General features: G+C 40.5%; 1 protein-coding gene across 1 annotated transcript; it reads right to left on the bottom strand.

The window, feature by feature from the left end:
• Positions 1–2,259: 2,259 nt before the first annotated feature.
• Positions 2,260–3,021, bottom strand: LOC110715213. Its single transcript, XM_021893783.1, has one exon. The coding sequence runs from the start codon at positions 3,019–3,021 to the stop codon at positions 2,260–2,262; it is 762 nt and encodes a 253-aa protein (XP_021749475.1).
• Between the last annotated feature and the right edge of the window lie 14,966 nt (positions 3,022–17,987).

The raw sequence follows: 17,987 nt of genomic DNA, 5'->3' as shown, positions 1-17,987 counted from the left end.
ACCTCTTCATTTGGAACACAACGCCTAAGTAAGCCATCAACCCCTCGTTTGTATAGGATGGGATCATCCCACAAGTAATGTCTTTCCTCCCTTTTGATTTTTTTTCTTTGGTTCTTTAAGAAAGAGGGTGGAAACTCCCCACATGCTAGAAAATTCACCAAGTTGGCATACCATGGGAGTTCCTTCACCTCTATGGCATATAAGAAGTCATCAAGCATTCTATCCTCAATTGGTGAACCATCATCATGAATTTGATCACCCTCAAGGCGAGAAAGATGGTCCGCCACAACATTCTCCGCACCCTTCTTGTCCCTAATCTCAATCTCAAAAGTTTGCAATTCAAGCACCTATCGAATCAACCTAGGCTTGGACTCTTTCTTGGCAAAGAGATACTTGAGGGCCGCGTGATCCGTGAAGACTATGGTCTTGGAACCCAACAAGTAATAACGGAATTTCTCAAAAGAGTGCACAATTGCTAAAAATTCCTTTTCTGTTGTTGTGTAGTTCTTTTGAGCCCCATTGAGTGTCTTGGACATATAGTAAATCACATGAAGCTTCTTGTCTACACGTTGTCCCAAAACACCTCCAATCGCCCAATCACTAGCATCACACATCAATTCGAAAGGAAGATCCCACCTTGGGGCTTGAACAATAGGAGTGGAGATTAGGGCCTTCTTCAATCTATCAAATGCCTTCAAGAATTTGTCATCAAAAATGAACTCAACATCCTTTTAAAGAAGGTCACTTAGGGGCTTAGAAATAAGTGAAAAATCCTTGATGAATCTCCTATAGAAACCCGCATGACCAAGGAACGATCTCACACCCTTGACATTCACCGGAGGTGGAAGTTTCTCAATCACTTATATTTTTGCCTTATCCACCTCAATGCCTCTATTTGAAATCTTGTGCCCAAGAACTATACCTTCCTCCACCATGAAGTGGCACTTCTCCCAATTCAAAACAAGATTGACCTTAACACATCTTTCTAAACACTTCTCAAGGTTCACAAGGCACTCCTTAAATGAGAAACCCCATCGAAAAGTCATCCATGAAGACCTCCATTTCCTCCTCCAACATATCCCCAAAAATACTCATCATGCACCTTTGGAATGTAGCGGGTGCATTGCATAACCCAAAGGGCATTCTTCGATAGGCAAAGGTCCCATAAGGACATGTGAAGGTAGTTTTCTCTTGATCATCGGGGTGGATGGGGATTTGGAAGAATCCCGAATATCCATCGAGGAAACAATAAAACTTGTGCCTTGTTAGTCTTTCAAGCATTTGATCAATAAATGGAAGAGGGAAGTGATCCTTCTTGGTGGATGTGTTTAGATGTTATATACACATCCGCCAACCCGTGACCGTCCTAGTTGAAATGAGCTCACCCTTCTCATTCTTAACCACGGTCATGCCCCCCTTCTTTGGAACGACATGCACGGGGGAGACCCACCTTGAGCTAGAGATGGGGAATATAATTCCCGCATCCAATAGCTTGGTGATCTCCTTCTTTACTACCTCACCCATTTGGGGATGTAGTTTTCTTTGTCGTTCGATAGAAGGAAGGGCGCCTTCCTCAAGTGTTATGTGGTGTTGGCACAAGGCGGGGCTTATACCTTTAAGATCATCAATTGTGTATCCCAAAGCACCTTGGTGCTTTCTAAAAACACCACATAACTCTTGAGCTTGGCTCACGCTCAAGGATGCACTAACTATCACGGGGTAAGTGGAATGAGGGCCCAAGAACTCATACCTAAGGTGTGATGGTAGAGGTTTGAGCTCTACCATAGGCACACCATTACCTTCCTTTGATGTGGCCGCTTGCAAAGCTTCTTGGCGTGAGATTTTCAAGCACATTTGCTCATCCACTTCCTCCATGCTTCCATTAAGCAATTCCTCATAGAATGCCATTTCCTTGCATGGTGTACCTACTTTGTCCTTGTTCAACAAAACATTCTCAAGAGCATCGTTAGAGGTGAGCAAGTGCTCATGCATGGAAGACACAACATGATCAAGTGTATCAATCATCATGCAATTTTGTTAGAGAAGAAGATGGATACTTCATGCTTTCATTCAAATCAAATTCAATGACCTCATCACCTACCTTAAGGGAAATCTTTGCACTCCTCACATCAATCATAGCACCCGAGGTAGCAAGAAAGGGTCTACCTAAAATGATTGGAATGGTAGCATCTTCATCCATTTCAAGCACAATAAAATCCACCGGGAACACAAACTTCCCAACCCTCAATGGAACATCTTCTACCTTACCTTTTGAAACTTAATTGACCTATCGGCTAATTGCAATGTAATGTTAGAAGGTAAGAGTTCCCCTAGCTCAAGTATTTGATAAACCGAATATGGAATTATGCTCACACTAGCTCCCAAGTCACATAAGGCATTATCAATTTGCATCTTGTTAATGGCACAAGGGATGGAGAAGTTTCCGGGGTCTTTCAATTTGGGAGGCATTTTGTTCATGATGATAGCACTACAATTTTCGGTCAAATTGATAGTCTCCACAACCTCACAAGTTCTTTTCCCACTCAAAATGTCCTTGAGGAATTTGGCATAATTTGGCATTTGGTTGATAACATCGGTAAAAGGTAGAGAAAGATGAAGTTGTTTTAGCATATCAATGAATCTCCCAAATTGTTCATCCAATTTGCGTCTCATGAATTTTTGTGGGTAAGGGAGCTTGGGTTTCACAATTTCTTTCTCTACTCTCACCTCTCTAGGTGTCTCAACCACAACCTCATCCAATGATGCCCTATCCCCCTCATTCTCAACCAAGGCTTTCTTAGGAATCTCCTTATCCTCACCCTTCCTAGGTAACCTCTCCTCAAGAACCTTACCACTCCTTGTAACAATAGCATTCACGTGTTTCTTGGGATCAAGAACTTGGGAAGGTAAAGAAGAAGGGCTTGCATGATCTTTCAAAGCATTAGCAAGTTGAGAAATTTGGTTTTCAAGCATTTTATTGTGGGTCATCATTTCATTGAACTTCTTATCACTAACGGCCATGTATGTGTTCAACAACTTGGTTTGATTCTCTATTATTTCTTCCAAATTGGTCCTAGGTGAAGAAGGTTGTGAATAGGAATTTTCTCCTTGAGTCCTTGGAACAAATCCGGGTGGGGGACCTCTTTGAGCATTATTTTGAAAATTGCCCTTCCCTTGGTTGTTCCAAGTACCCCTATTTTGATTTTGACCATAACCTTGATTATGGTTACCACCACCTTGATTATGGTTACCACTACCTTGGTTGTGATTTCCATAACCTTGGTTTTTATTACCATAATTTTGGCTTTGATTTTGGCCACTATAACCTTGGTTATTATAACTACCACGAGAACCTTGGTTCCCTTGGTTTCTATAACCACCACCTTGATTATAGTTGTCAAAATTGCCTTGGTTTTGGTAATTCCTATTCCATTGACCTCTTTGATTAACAAACCTTTGAGCATTATTATTTGACACATAATTCACATGCTCACTCTCATTGTTATCAAACTCATCAACACATTCATTAGGACAATTACTAGAGTCATGATCATACGATCCACATGCATCACAAAACAAACAACCCATAGGCATATTATGTGAAGAGGGAGGGGGTTGAGAGTTAGAAGGAGTACCTCTCCCCTTAAATTGGGAGGGAAGATTCGAAGCTTGGGAAGAAGAAGAAGTGCTCTCCAACTTGGCTTTGATTGCGGTCATCTCCTTTCCCAAGTTTGTCATTTGGGAGCAAAGGTTTTTGATCGCATTTAGATGGTCCATCGAGTACAATGAAGATTGCTTGCTTGAAGAGTCTTTCTCCCCATCTTGCCAATCTCTATAGTACGTCACCACGTCCTCAATAATGTCCACCACTTCTTCTTCGGTCTTGTTCATGGTAGGACCCCCGACCCCCCCATCAAGGCATGACTTGCCTTGGGGACTTAACCGCCATAAAAGATTTGGACCACTTGGTATGTTGGGATTCCGTGGTGAGGGCACTCCCTTTGATACTCTTTGTATCTCTCCCATGCTTCGTAAAGGCTTTCATTTGGCCTTTGCTTGAACCCTTGAATCAAGGCTCTTGCCTCCACCGTCTTTGTAACATCATCCCATGTTCTCAAGGAGTTGGGCTTCACTTCTTTATCTAGCCACTCTAAGGATCTTCCTATGAGAGAGAAGGGGAACAACTTGAGGCGTATGAACTCTTGAGAAACTCCGTTGAATTTGATGGTGTTGCAATATTTTTCAAATTCTTTAAGATGGTTCAACAGGCTCTCATTCTTAGCCCCACTATATTGCCTCCTCTCAATTAAGGTGATCATGGTCGGCCGAATTTCAAAATCATTTGCCGGTGTTGTAGGCGGAGCTATACCGCTCTCAAACCTATAAGCACCGGGTATTCCTAGCTCCTTCAAGGCCACTATCGGATTTTCTCCCATGTCTTTCTCTTCTTCAATCTCTTCTTCACTTGAAGAACTATACCCCAAGGATCGATTAGCTATTCTTCTCCTTGAGAGAGTCCTTTCGATTTCCGGGTCAAAAGGCACAATGGATCGATCACGAGCTCTATGCATGCAAAACTTCAAAGAAAATATTAGTAGCATGGCTACAAGTGTAGCCTAAAGAAACAAAATCTTTTTGTATTTTTTTTTTCAATTAAAATGAAGTAGACTCAACAACAAAAGCTAAGAACCAATAGCATTCCCCGGCAACGGCGCCATTTTGACAAGAGGAAAATGTATGTCGTTATCTACCCTTCCCCCAAGTCAACTTAAATTTTTAAACACCTAACCAACCTTATATGAATATAGGGCAAGTTAAGGGTCGATCCCTAGGGAATGAAATGATGAAAACTAGATTCTAAGTCAAGCTACCTCAAAGATGGAGTTTAGATTATGGTTGGCACTATGGTAAACTAAAACAAGTCTAATCAAGTAAATCAAAAGTCTAGACACTAGGGATATGGGTTCCACATGCAAGTTCAATGATAATGCTAGTTTAGAGCTCAATCAATTAATTCAAGTATTGCAATGGACAAACAATAGTAGCAATCAAGAGAGTTCAAATGCTATCTCCTATAGGCCAATCTAGGTGTCACTATGAAAGGCAAATCAAGAAGAATCACAAGCAAACCCAATCAATTAGAGAAACTTTCAAATCAATTGTTCATGTCATTAAGAGTTGCAATGCAATCTAGATTAATCTTATAGGTTGATCACTCCTAGTCTAATCAATCACATGCAAAACTATGTCAACCAATTTAATTGCAACAAATCAATCAATCAAAGAGCATCAACTAGCAATTTCATTAATCAAACATGCTTCCCCATTTCCCTAGCAACTAATCTACTCACTAATCACGGTGAAATTCAAGAACAAATAACTAGAAATTGCATAAATCTTCATTCTATATCAAAATCTAAGAGAAATCAAAATATTCAACAATATCAAATTCAAATCCAAAGAAAAACAAGGAACAAGCATAAATCAAATAGCAAGTAAGTAAGAGATGAAAGAAGGAAGATCGAGATTCTCACTAATATTAATGATTGAAAATGAAGAAATCCAAACTTGATTGATCAAATGTTGAGCTACAAATCCAAAACCAAGAACTTCTCTCTAACTTCTCTCTAAATTCTCTTTCTAAAACTAAGCTAATGAAATATTATCAAAAAGTTGGTTTCAAAAAGGAATTACAATTCTATTTATAAGTAACGAAGAAACCGGCAAATCCCGCGCAAAGATGCCGCGCCCGCGACTAATTCCCTGCTCCCAAAACTCAATCAGGGGGCCACGGTCTCTCTGAGAAGGAGTGCCCTCTCCAGATTTTCGGCGCCCGCGGAGAGCCCGCGGGGCAACTGCGGGAAGCTCCTGCCAAAATGTAGCAATTTGTGCTTCTAAAGCCCGCGCCCGCGGCTCCATTGACCCGCGCCCGCGGCTCCATTGACCCGCGCCCGCGACCTGCTGGAAATACCTTGGAGACCTCTCCGAGGCTTCTCCAAGGCCTCTCTAAACCCTCTCAAGCCAAATGCTTCTTCCTTACTTGGTCATTAAGGTCCCAACTTGATTCCTTTGCAAAGGTGACTCTCCAAATACCTACACAAGCAAACAAAGAAAGGAAATAAAAGGGAAAAAGAGCCAAATGAAAGGAAAACACGAGAACCATAAAGAAAAGAGGAGAAAGAGAAACTAAAGGAAAAAGGACCAAAAATAAGAGAAGAAAGCATGAAAATTGGAAATAAATAACCCTAAAAGACTACCCTATGAGTGCCATAAATGACACTCATCACTTTATGACTCTAATCAACTAAAAAATTATTAAATCAACAAAGTTTAACAAAAATTCATGGAATTAAGTAATATAAAGTTTCAATCACTTAACCATAATTAAATATTGAATCTTTAATACTTGGAAGCCTCAAAGAACAACAATTTCACACTTTATGCAATTAGTTTGTAATTATGTGAAAAATAAAACTAAGCTTTCAAGCACAAATTACTACCAAGTAATCATGCCAAAAGAGGTTTAAAATTGCATATAAAATATGTATTGAACCAATTACATAACCACCATAAATATGCAATTAATTTTCAAGGTTAGAAAGAATTAAAAAATTTCGTAAAAACGAAAAAAACCCTCGAAAATTGCATTTTTGACCGTTTTTTGGCTAAAAACCGTCCCTTGGAAGAATAAGACCATTTGCAGAACACATTTTCCACCCAAAATTCACTAATTTTGGGTCAAAATCTGGGTTCGGGGCTGAAGATAGCTTAAATACGAGGTTAAAATAAAACAAACGAGTTACTAATCTAATTAGCACTTCAAGATTAGAAAATTAAGCCATAAAAATCACCTTGAAAAAATATTATGATTTTAAAAATAAAAGAGCGTGGCTTCGATACCGCTGTTGGGGTTTGGTAAGTCCAACTTCCCGCAGAAACAAACCCGACCCAAAGAACCACTCGCAATTAATGAAAGCATAAAACATAACAAATAAACATAAAAGGATAAAATCGGAATTTACCTTTGACGCGCGCTTCGCCCTCAAAGTCAGGCTCTTACTTGTAAGCTTTAGCCCCGCTCACACGAGAGCCTCCAACAAAAGTCCACCCGCAAAAACTACTAGCGAATTTAAGTTCCGTTACGTCGAGGTTAGCGAGGTCCGACCAAACCCGAGTATTTTGTGAGTTTAAGAGTTTTTGCTAATGCAATGATCTATTGAACTCCTACTCAAGCACTCTTCCTAAAAACCCAAGATGAGTATTTATAGGCAAGAGGGAGAGTGGGAATTTCTATCCCATCAATGTGGGAGTCATGAAATTCCACAATTTTTTTTAAAGCTAAACTAAAATAAATAAGCAAACTAATAATAAATCTACAAGTGGCACTATCATATGTAAAGGGTGGTGAGGACCACATGGAGAGTAGTGGATCATACTTGCTCCCTACTCAATGCTATCCTTGTTCCACATCTCCTTTACCCCACTTGCTTTGCATATGCTCCCACTTGCTCCCCTAGTACACGGCCCTATGGCCCAGCCACAGCCTGCCTAGTGCCCAGCCCGTGCGTGCGCTGCTAGCACTCATGGCTTGCGGCAGCTAGCTGCTGCTAGCACACATGCTTGCGGCTGCTAGCTTCTGCTAGCACGCATGCTTGCGGCTGCTAGCTGTTGCTAGCATGCGATGCGTGCGGCTGCTAGCTTTGGTGCGCTAGCACGCACAAGCAGGCCGTGCATGGCTCGGCTTGGTGCGCTTGCCAGCCACCTATGCTAGGACGTTTTTGCCCCTAGCCCTTGGATGCTCGGGGCACTCCGATGCTAGGGGTGTTTTGAGAAATATTGGCGATTTATTATTTTTTGCACGTCTCGTCATTTATTATTTCTGACTCCACTTCCGATGCTCGGTTTCGACGCTCTATGCTAGAATTTCCGACGTCTAAATATTTAATATTTGGGCGACGAATTAATTTCTTCCGAATTAATTCGTCAGTCGGTTCGTTTACTACAAAGGGTGTGACCCGAATGGTTCAGTAAAGATTAAGCTGTAATATTAATTATCGGAAGCGGCCTCCGCCTAGATATTCTGATCACTTGACCTGACTGAATATATTAGCTTTCTAATAATTTTGAACCCACTAACGGAATAGTACACTAGTTCTAAGGACACCATTCTTTTTAACAAGAGCTATGGGGATTCATGATTTGGGTGCTATGCGGCCACAATACAAGCAGGCCTTAGATTTTAATTGGATCCGACTATTAAAAGGATCCGGGATGGGTACCGCCTGGGGGTATGGCAGCTAGTACCTAATTCTTGGGTTAAAATTTTAGGGTTTTTAGCTGCTTATAGGATGTAGGACATTAAGCTTAGCTTTGAGGCCTTCGCCCATATGCATTATCTAAGTAAAGCTCCCCAATTAGCCAACCCCATATGGTTCACCTTGTCAGGTAACAAAGGATACATGATGACTTTGGGGAAAGAAAATAAATAAAAGGATTAGAGAAACAAGTTTTACATCATTTAATTTCTTCCTTTGACAGCAACCGGAACCGGAAGTACAATTCCTAGAACCAAAATCCCAACCTCTTGAGATAGAAAGCCATCCTCCCGCCTATGTCTGATGAAGGCTGGGATTAGATTTTGACGCCTGGGTTTTTTAAATTTGAAGTAAAAACGGTTAAGGGACGAACTGAGAAAGAGATTATCCCTTAAAGTTATATCCTAGAATTTAACTGGTTAACTGATCCTTTCTATTTGGCCGCCTGTGGCCTTAGTAGTTAGAAGAGAAGAGGTGGGGAGCCGCATGAGTCTTTTGCATCGCCCCCTTTTCTCCTTTTTTTTTTACTAACAAGTCATTCGACCTTTTGTAGAAGAAGCCATGTCTCAGCTAGATCCGAACGAAAAATAAGGAGGCAGCGCCTTAGCTTACCGCTAGATAATGAAGCATAAGAACCAAATGTTCAAGAAAGAGCAGCTTGACCATCTAATTTTCTCTGCATTTGTCCTTGTGTCGTTGGTCTAAACTTCTCATCTCAAAGTTGTGCCTTTTTCAGGAAGGGTCAGTGAAGCCGCCTGTGCTGCCATCACTTTGGTTAAAGCCCCCAAAGAAGATGGCTCAGTATGAGGGACAAACTTCAGTCAAGAGGAGAAAGATGGTTTCTCACAAGCCTTCGGCCAGCTAGTCTAAATCCCATACCTCTACAGGCGGCAAATCGCCGGTTAAAATGGCTGTTTGAAGCAGGCAGAGGAGTCCAAATCGACCAGGGACAAACCTCCAACTGGGGCCGCCGACTCTCCGGGTGGCCATTGAAGCACGCGGAGGAATAAGAATGCTCAAGATCTGGTCGTCATCCCAGGTACTTTCGCCTTTTATCCCTTGCCTTACCCTTGTAGGGTTAAGACTTATAGTCATTGCCCAACCAACTCTAAAACCAGCCATTCTTTTGGCTGGAACTATGAAAGCCTCTCACCAAGTATTGATTGTGTAGATGCTCCCCAGGCGCCAAATGCTTACCGGATCGCCAAGGACATGATCGTCGCCGTCTCTACTGAACAGTGCGACTCTATTAAAGGAGTCGGCTCCTTGAACTTTGATGCTATCCTTGAAAATTTGGCCGAGGTATTTTTCAAGTTATTTTCTAAATCTTGCCTTTACCGACTATATACTAACCTTCCTTTTCTTTTTGCCGGATGCAGGCCATGCTGCGAGTTATTGGTCTTAAAAAACCATTTAGCGACAAGTAAAAAGAGGTAAGGGATGCCAACTTAAGGGCCGCTTCCAATCTTGACAAAGCCATTTTTGATGTAATTAAGATTGAATTATTGACTCAAGATATCCTATACTCACAGGCGACTGCGAATTTTCAAGTGAAGTAAGATTTGGAGCCGGCCTAGAAGAAGGCGACTAAGCTGAGAGCCGAGCTGAAGGCGGTAAAAGAGAAGGTTGAAGATCTTCTAGATGTTAGCAAAGAGACGGATAATCTCTAGTGCCAAATTGAGAAACTTCAACAAAAGCTAGAATTTGAGGTTAGTAATACTGCCACAGAATGTGAAACGTGCGTCAATGGATTAGAAGCAGCAGCTGGCATAGGTGTGCAAATAATAGAGGTATATGGAGATTTAATTTTGATAATAAATCATATACTTAAAAATTGAAAATAAAGAATTCCAAAATGATATTATACCAAGCACACCTAGAGCAACTAAACGAGCATATTTTGATTATATTGACTCCAAATATCTCCCAAGGGTTGATAATCAATTTGCCGATGCTCTAGCAATTAGCCTCAATGATCAACATTCCAAATCACTTAAATATGATGCCATTATGAGTTGATAGAAGAGAAGAACCAACTTATTACAACACAATAGAGGAAATAAATGATTCGAAGGAGACAATCCTTGATATGATCATATCCTCCAATACATTACTCATGGCACATATCCTGAAAATAATTTATCAAATGACCAACGAGCTGTGAGAATACTTACAGGTCAACATGGTTTATTAAATGGTCAACCATGCAAAAAAAGACCTAACGTTAAAGCGTATTGTGTATAGATGATAGAGGAATAATCGCGTCCTTAGACAACTACACCTAAATCAAATACAATTTATAACACTCGACTTATCCTAATACAAGTATATGGCAAGAAGAGGGGTCGAACCACATGGAGAAGCACATAAACACCATTCATCACTAGACTTTAAGCTATATCGGGACAAAGGACAGGAATGACTAAGAGATTAAACTAAAGGTAAAACGAGTTAAAATCAATATAACTAAACACCAAAGGAAATAGGTAGATGTAGATGCTGCTTGATCATGAAATAACATAGAAGCAAATCAAAAGTGAACTAAACATGCATGAATATCGAAATAAGGTCCAATCTAACCGCCTTCCAAGGTCAATCAGTTTCTCCTAACATAGCCTCTATGTTTCCACAATAGAACTATATATTGGGAGGTGCAATCAAAGAACAATCGATAGTAATGAACCTTAAATAAGTCAACTTTCGTTCCTTGTTAGCAAAGATTCACCTTTAATCAACCAACAATGTGCACTTACAAGAAGATTAAAGAATATCAGGCATGCAAAGATTTTAATCACAATTAAGTTAATCCCAATATTATAAGCATGAACAATTAGCAACTACACCATCCCCACACCCTTGACTAAGTTACTACTCACAAATCATGTTGAAAACAATATCAGTCACCAAATCAATAAGCATCAACATGATCAATAAGCAAAGAAGGAAAATCAAAGTAAACAAACAAAATTAAATGCAAAAGTAAAGAGAAAGAGTAAGAGATTGCTCATTAATTGAAGTTGAAGATCTACAAAAGATTAAACAAGCTTCTTCTTCAAAATCCAAGTTCATCATGAAGAAATCCACACTTTCTCTCTCTACCAAATGAAGACTAATAGTGTTTCTCTCTCTAGATCAAGCTAAAAATGCAGAAAATTAAAACTAAGTTAATCTAAATACATCAACACGTTCTCAAATGGGACTTATATAGTCCTTACATAACTGGTTGAAGTAAGGGAGTGGTCCGACCGAACACTGGGAAGTTTCGGCCGGACTGCAGGGTAGGTTCGGCCGAACCATGTGTAGGTTCAGTCAAACTCCCTGATCCAGGTCTGGTCGAACTTCTGAGGTTCGACCACTCCTGCAAAATCGCCAAAATGCAACTTCACTCTACCTCTACGTTCAGCCGGACAGTGGAGCAAGTTCGGCCACACCCTGGTTCGACTTCACCTTTACGGGGTTAGGCCGAACCTCTCCTTAACCTTGCTTATCTTCAGTTTTCCTTGAACTTTTGGCTTCCTCCTCTTGAAGACCCCGGTTCCTACAAAGAATAATCATGGAAATCAAAGTAAAGAGTAGGAAAAAGGGCAAAATCTAGGAAAGAAGATGCATAAAGGGAAAGGGAACTAAGTGCAAAGAAAAGGATACAAACAAGCCGCAAATGTGGGAAAATGACCATTAATATGAACCTTAATCATGGCATAAATGCCACTCATCATCTTCCCCCACACTTGCCTCTTGCTAGTCCTCGAGCAAGGGATACCAAAACAATGAGAAAGCCACAACAAACATAACATGACAAGGGTTAAGAAAAACCACTTAAGCACTTAGGTAGAAAATGCTCCATTTGAACTCGAACGAGAAGACATGCACCAACGAATACTAACCTTTGTCAATTCAATGAGGGAAAACATGTTATAAGATGCTCGCAGTTGAAAGAGACAAACCAAAGCTAAGCATAGAGAACTAATGACTTCACTTTCCGCCCTAGCCCCAACCAAAACGGTCCACGTTCTCTCCACTAGTTTCAAGTCATCCCCTAGCTAGCTCCTCGTTTCCTCGAGGGAACCGGAAAAAGGTATTTTTATGTGGAATCATAAGGTCATCCCAACATCTCAACTATGTGTACTCTCTCCATAGGGTAGAAATCTATCTCCCTCCACCGGTCTTTGACCGCGCTCCTCCAAGTCCAAGGGTCTTAAATAGGGTTGTAATGTCATGGCTAGGGGTTAAGGTTGGGAATCAATTTGAAAAATTTGGTGGCAAATCCTAAGTGAAGCAAAAGAGTGGCCATCTCTCAAGAACAACCTATGAATTTAACATAACCTCAAATTACAACCTTCAATAAAAACCTCACAACATTACCTCATCCCTTTTCATTTCTTTCATCTATTTTTTTCATCGTTTTTTTCTTTTCATTTCATTTTTTCATCATTTTTTTCTTTTTTTTTTCTTTTTCAACTTCACTTGGTTTTCATGTGTTGCAACCTTCTTCACAAAATTTTTGCATATTCTTTTCATAACCAACTTTCATAACCTTACTTGAACCGACTTACACAACTTTCTTGCTCAAAACCAACACTCTCAAACTCGAACCTCACAAGCCAATGCTTCACTAACTACAAGGGTCGGTAGAACATAGGACGATAGGTTAATAATATGGCTAAGTCAAGAAAGGGAAATAAGGGTCAAATTGGTTAGCAAGTAGGTGGTTGCAAAAATGAAAACCAAATTTGTAATAAAACACAAAGAAAACAAAGAAAAATGAGAAGAAATGCCCTCTTCCTCCTCTAGAGTTGTTTGGTCACGATCTCGGGAGCTAGATACCAACACAAAGATTAAGACATGCATATTTAAGTATCCAAAATGTCGCTCACAAGAATGATGAAGGCTAGAACAAATGACGCTCACATGGGATAAGAAATAAGCAAATACTAACTAGAGGGAATCCTATCTACTATACAGAGTAACTCCATCTTACCACTATAGGGAATCCTATACTCAAAAGTTCTAAATCGGGATACCTTAGCTTATAATGTGTCTAACTCAACCTTAAGCATTCTCAAATCGTGCAAACCCTCATCAACTAGGAAGATAATCATTCAAAGACACATCACCATGAAAGGTACACAAATCCAAATGAATAAGCAAATTCCAAATCAAAAATCATTTCAACATGTCATAGTTATGCTTGTAACACGAAACGAAAAAAACAAAACAAAAGAAAGAGGAAGAAATAAAAAAGGTTCACACACGAGGCATATAATCCAATTAAATCCCAATCGTCATACAAGTGATCGTTTGGTAACAACATCAACGATCACAGGTTCCATAGAACCAAAATCAAACATCCTCGAACCATTCAACTTCTTCCTAAGATAAACTTAGACTAAACACTCAAAGAAATAGAAACTAAAAGAGAGGAAAGGTCTCACCAAACGTCGCTTGAAATGGAAGACAAGATAATTCATACAATCTCACCAAGATAATTCATACAATCTCAAACTTCAAGAAAAGTGAGCCAAAACAAAAGAAAATATGACAAAACAAGAAAAAGTTAGAAACCAAAGAAAAAGACTAAAGTTATAAATAAAAAAAAAGAATAATATATAAAAAGTTATCTACAAAGTTTGGATTAAGGGAATTTGGATTGTCGGGAATTAAGGACTTTTCCTTGGGAGTATCTTCGCCTACACAAAACTCAAGTATCATAAAAAATCATCAAAAATCAACAGAAATCATCATAAAAAAATAATCAAAACATCACTATCATCACCATCACATAATCATCATCATCACATTACCATCATCATAATCACAACATCATAGACTACAACAAGGCCACTATCCTCAATAGTCTTCCGCATGTACAAGCCACTACCCTACCACACTACCCTCCTTCGTACATTTTAACCAACCAAGAGAAACATCCTCCCCCACACTAGTCTTTTGCACGCCGTGTGGTATTCATTCCACCCCAACCACCATCGAAAGGATTTGGGGTTGATGTGGAAGCTAGATCACACCCACAAGAGAGATATGGGTTGTATGGTGGGGTGCCAATACGTTGGGTAGGGTCAATGTTACCCTCCCAATAGGGGTAGTCACTGGGGGGTGGGGTTGTTGGGGTCATAGGGCCCGCAATGGTTTATTTGACCCTCTTGAGGAGGGTGGTAGGGATAGTTAACATAGGGCGCTTGGATGCCCGCTTATACAAGATTATCATAACTCATCCTCCCGCAGTACTCCCATTGTTCAATGGAAACTTGGTTGTCACGGCGGATATCCTCGAAGGTACTACGAAGGGTATTCAAATCAAAGGGAGGAAAGGAAGAAGAGGTAGATGCCTCACCTTCCATGCTAAGGGGGGGGGGGGGAACGGTTTGCTCCGGGCAGTGGACCGGTGGAGGATGAGGAACTGCAACCCGGGTTCGGGTTTTTCTCAATTCATTGGGAATGTGCTGCTGGGGGATCTTCTATTTAAGAGGAGTGGAGTAGTCCACCGTAGTAAGAGAGAGGGGTTAAAAAGGACACACCATTTTACCTCTTTATCCACTAAGAGGATAAACTTGCGCTTGCTTGTGGTGTAGTTGATGAAGCGGTTGTGACGGAGAGCACTAAGGGAGAGAGAATAGGGAGAATACTCGTCGGTGACTTCCTTTCGGGTTTGGTGCACAAAGGGGAGCATTTCTTTTTTAACCTTGTAAGCTCTATTCTTTAAGGAAAGGGCAATGATAGTGATCATGCCCCCCGTAAAAATATCGTCACCAATACGGTTGTCCCGAGTATCCAAAAGCCTTTGGATGAAGGTGGAGGAGCATTGGAATTTGAGGAGCTGAGGGTTGTCGGCCAAAAATAGGCAAGATACCTCATCCTTAACCATTGAGCCGAGGTTTTCTTTGATGAACACGACATATTGTAGAAGCCGAGAAAAGTATCTCATCGCTATATGGATGATGTTGTTGACCTTAGAGGCTTTAGTTCGGAAACTATCCCTGGTGAATATGCTCCTCCACCACTCTTGCTCGTTGTAAGGGATGCGGTGAGTGGAAGTCATCTCGCAGGGATGATCTAGCCCGGTCGCATGCTAATGGAAGATCTCGTTTAGATCACTCTCAGTTAGGGAGTGATCCTCATTGAACATGTGAAAGTGTATCACAAGCTGAGGTTCCTCATCGTTAAACTCCGACTCTATGACTTCCTTGCGGAGAGAGGCAAGGAATTTCAATGTCACTCGCTCATAGGTGTGAGCGTGGAGGTAGATAAAGTCACCCCATCCAAAATTTTGTGGTAACCGGACTACCTCATTCAAGATACCAAGCTTTTGCAACGTTCTAGGACAAAAGAACCTTGTTGGTCAGATGGGACGATTGATGAGGGTTTTGTAGACGTCTCAAAAATGCTCATTTGGAGCAATTATGCTATGATCATTTATGCCGAGAGGGGGCGGGAAATTCGTTGATGAAGATTCACCCACTCTCTTCCTCTTTGACTTGCTCTTGCCAAATACCATGATTCTACAAAATTACCAAGAGCTATCATTAGGACAATTTGATAAGAGATGACATAAGAAGCTAGCCACGGTAAAAGTGTATGCATGCAATTTGTTGCCTAGGAGAATTTTGGCATGATGTCCCCTAATTACGTGATAATCATTCACCAAACCATCAAAATAAAATTAAAAACAACGAGAATCAATCTCCAACAACATCCAACTCATTAATTTCTCATTCATCAAATAGTAGCATGAACACCCTAGCATGAAATCAACATTTTTAAACAAACACATTGAGATCAAATAAAACCAAGGTATACATGCATAATCATGATAACAACATGTTCTACTATCAATTACCAATCAATTGCAACAAGTAAATCCAAAGAACCACATGAATTAAACAAGCTATTACCATCAATTTCAAGAATATTACAATTCATATTTAAACATGCAAAACATTGTAAAACTATGAGAAATTGAAGAAATGAACTTGCAAAAGGTAGGAAAACCATACCACAATTGAATGTAAGTAAGTAGGAACCCAAAAAAAACCAAAGCACTCAAACCCTAGAAATTGGGGAAAAATTGAAATATAGGATTTTTGTGTGGAGTTTTTGGTGGAGATTGTAGAAATTGAGTATAGGATGGAAAATAAGTGAGAAAATGAGAAGAATGGAGTGATTTTAATGGAGATGGTAGGTTGAAATTGGGTGTGGTAATGGTGTTTTAGAGTGAGAAGGAGAAGAGGAGAGAGAGAAAGGGTTAAATGAGGGAGAGATAAAAGAAGATGCTGCGCGGCTCATTAAAAAAAAATAACCCTGAAAAAGGTTCGGTCGAACATTACCAAGAGTTCGGTCGAACTTGCTCAAGGTTCGATTGAACCTTATCTCTAACTCTAAATTCACAAAATGGGCAGAAAGTTTCCAGTTTTTGTTTGCAGAGGAGATGCGGCCGAACTCAATATTGTTTGGGCGAACTAAGGTTCGGTCGAACCCCCTATGTGTTCGGTCGAACCTACTCTGAATCCTTAATTTCTGCAATTCTCGCAGAAAGTATTCAGATTTAGCTTCCAGAGGAGGTGCGACCGAACTCAAGAAAGTTTGGGCAAACCATTCATAAAGTTCAACTGAACCTTCAGGGAGTTCGGTCAAACCACCTAATTTTTACAAAAATGCTCATTTTGCAACAAAATATGCACAAACACCCCTCTTCAAAACACACTAAAACACCATACAATGAAGCTAAGGCAAACCATACCCAAAATTCCAACACAGTACAATTAAGACTCAAAAATCCAATAATCCAAAATTGTAGATAGAAAAACAACAAAGCATCAAGAAAAGAAGAGAGTAGAAAAGGGTTAGAGACTCAAGTCGCCTCCCGGAAACGCTTTTGGTTTACGTCGTTAGCTCGACGTTCCTCGAACTAATTGAGGAGGGTCAAATTGATGATGCATATCAAGAAGAGTCACATAAATTGGTTTATCACTTGGGAGTCCTTCGTAGTAGGGCTTGAGTCGGTGACCTTCACTTTGAATGGAGTATGGCCGTTTTGGGAAATCTCATAAGCGCCATATGGGAACACCTCCGTGATAACGTATGGCCCACTCAACCTTGACCAAAGCTTTCCCGGGAAAGGCTTCAAGCGGGAGTTTAATAGGAGGACTTTTTGGCCTTTGACAAATTACTTCTTGACAATTTGAGCATCGTGCCAAGCCTTAGTCTGTGCCTTGTACATGCTTGCGCTATCGTAAGCATTCATCCTCAACTCCTCTAATTCATGTAGCTCGAGAATCCTTTGTTCACCCGCACTATGGAGGTCAAAGTTGATTTGCTTGATCGCCCAATGGGTTCGATGCTCCATCTCTACGGGCAAGTGACAATTTTTCCCATAAAAAGCTTATAGGGAGTGGTCCCTATTGGAGTTTTGAAGGCGGTCCTATACGCCCATAGAGAGTCGATGAGTTTAGAAGACCAATCCTTCCTTGTTCGAGCAACTGTCTTCTCCAAGGTCACTTTGAGCTCCCTATTGGTGATCTCCGCTTGACCACTCGTTTAGGGGTAGTAAGAAAGCCCTCGCTTATGAGACACTCCATATCTACCAAGAAGTCGAAAGAAGGTGTGGTGCTTGAAATGTGACCCCCCATCACTAATTATTGCTCTTGGAACACCAAATCT

The sequence above is a fragment of the Chenopodium quinoa genome, unplaced genomic scaffold (assembly GCF_001683475.1).
Source record: "Chenopodium quinoa cultivar QQ74 unplaced genomic scaffold, ASM168347v1, whole genome shotgun sequence".
NCBI classification, from domain to species: domain Eukaryota; kingdom Viridiplantae; phylum Streptophyta; class Magnoliopsida; order Caryophyllales; family Amaranthaceae; genus Chenopodium; species Chenopodium quinoa.
This window is presented reverse-complemented; position numbering and strand designations above follow the sequence as displayed.

Excerpts from the sequence above, each read along its gene's own strand:
- LOC110715213 (XM_021893783.1), bottom strand. The coding sequence starts at position 3,021 with ATGGCCGTTAGTGATAAGAAGTTCAATGAAATGATGACCCACAATAAA.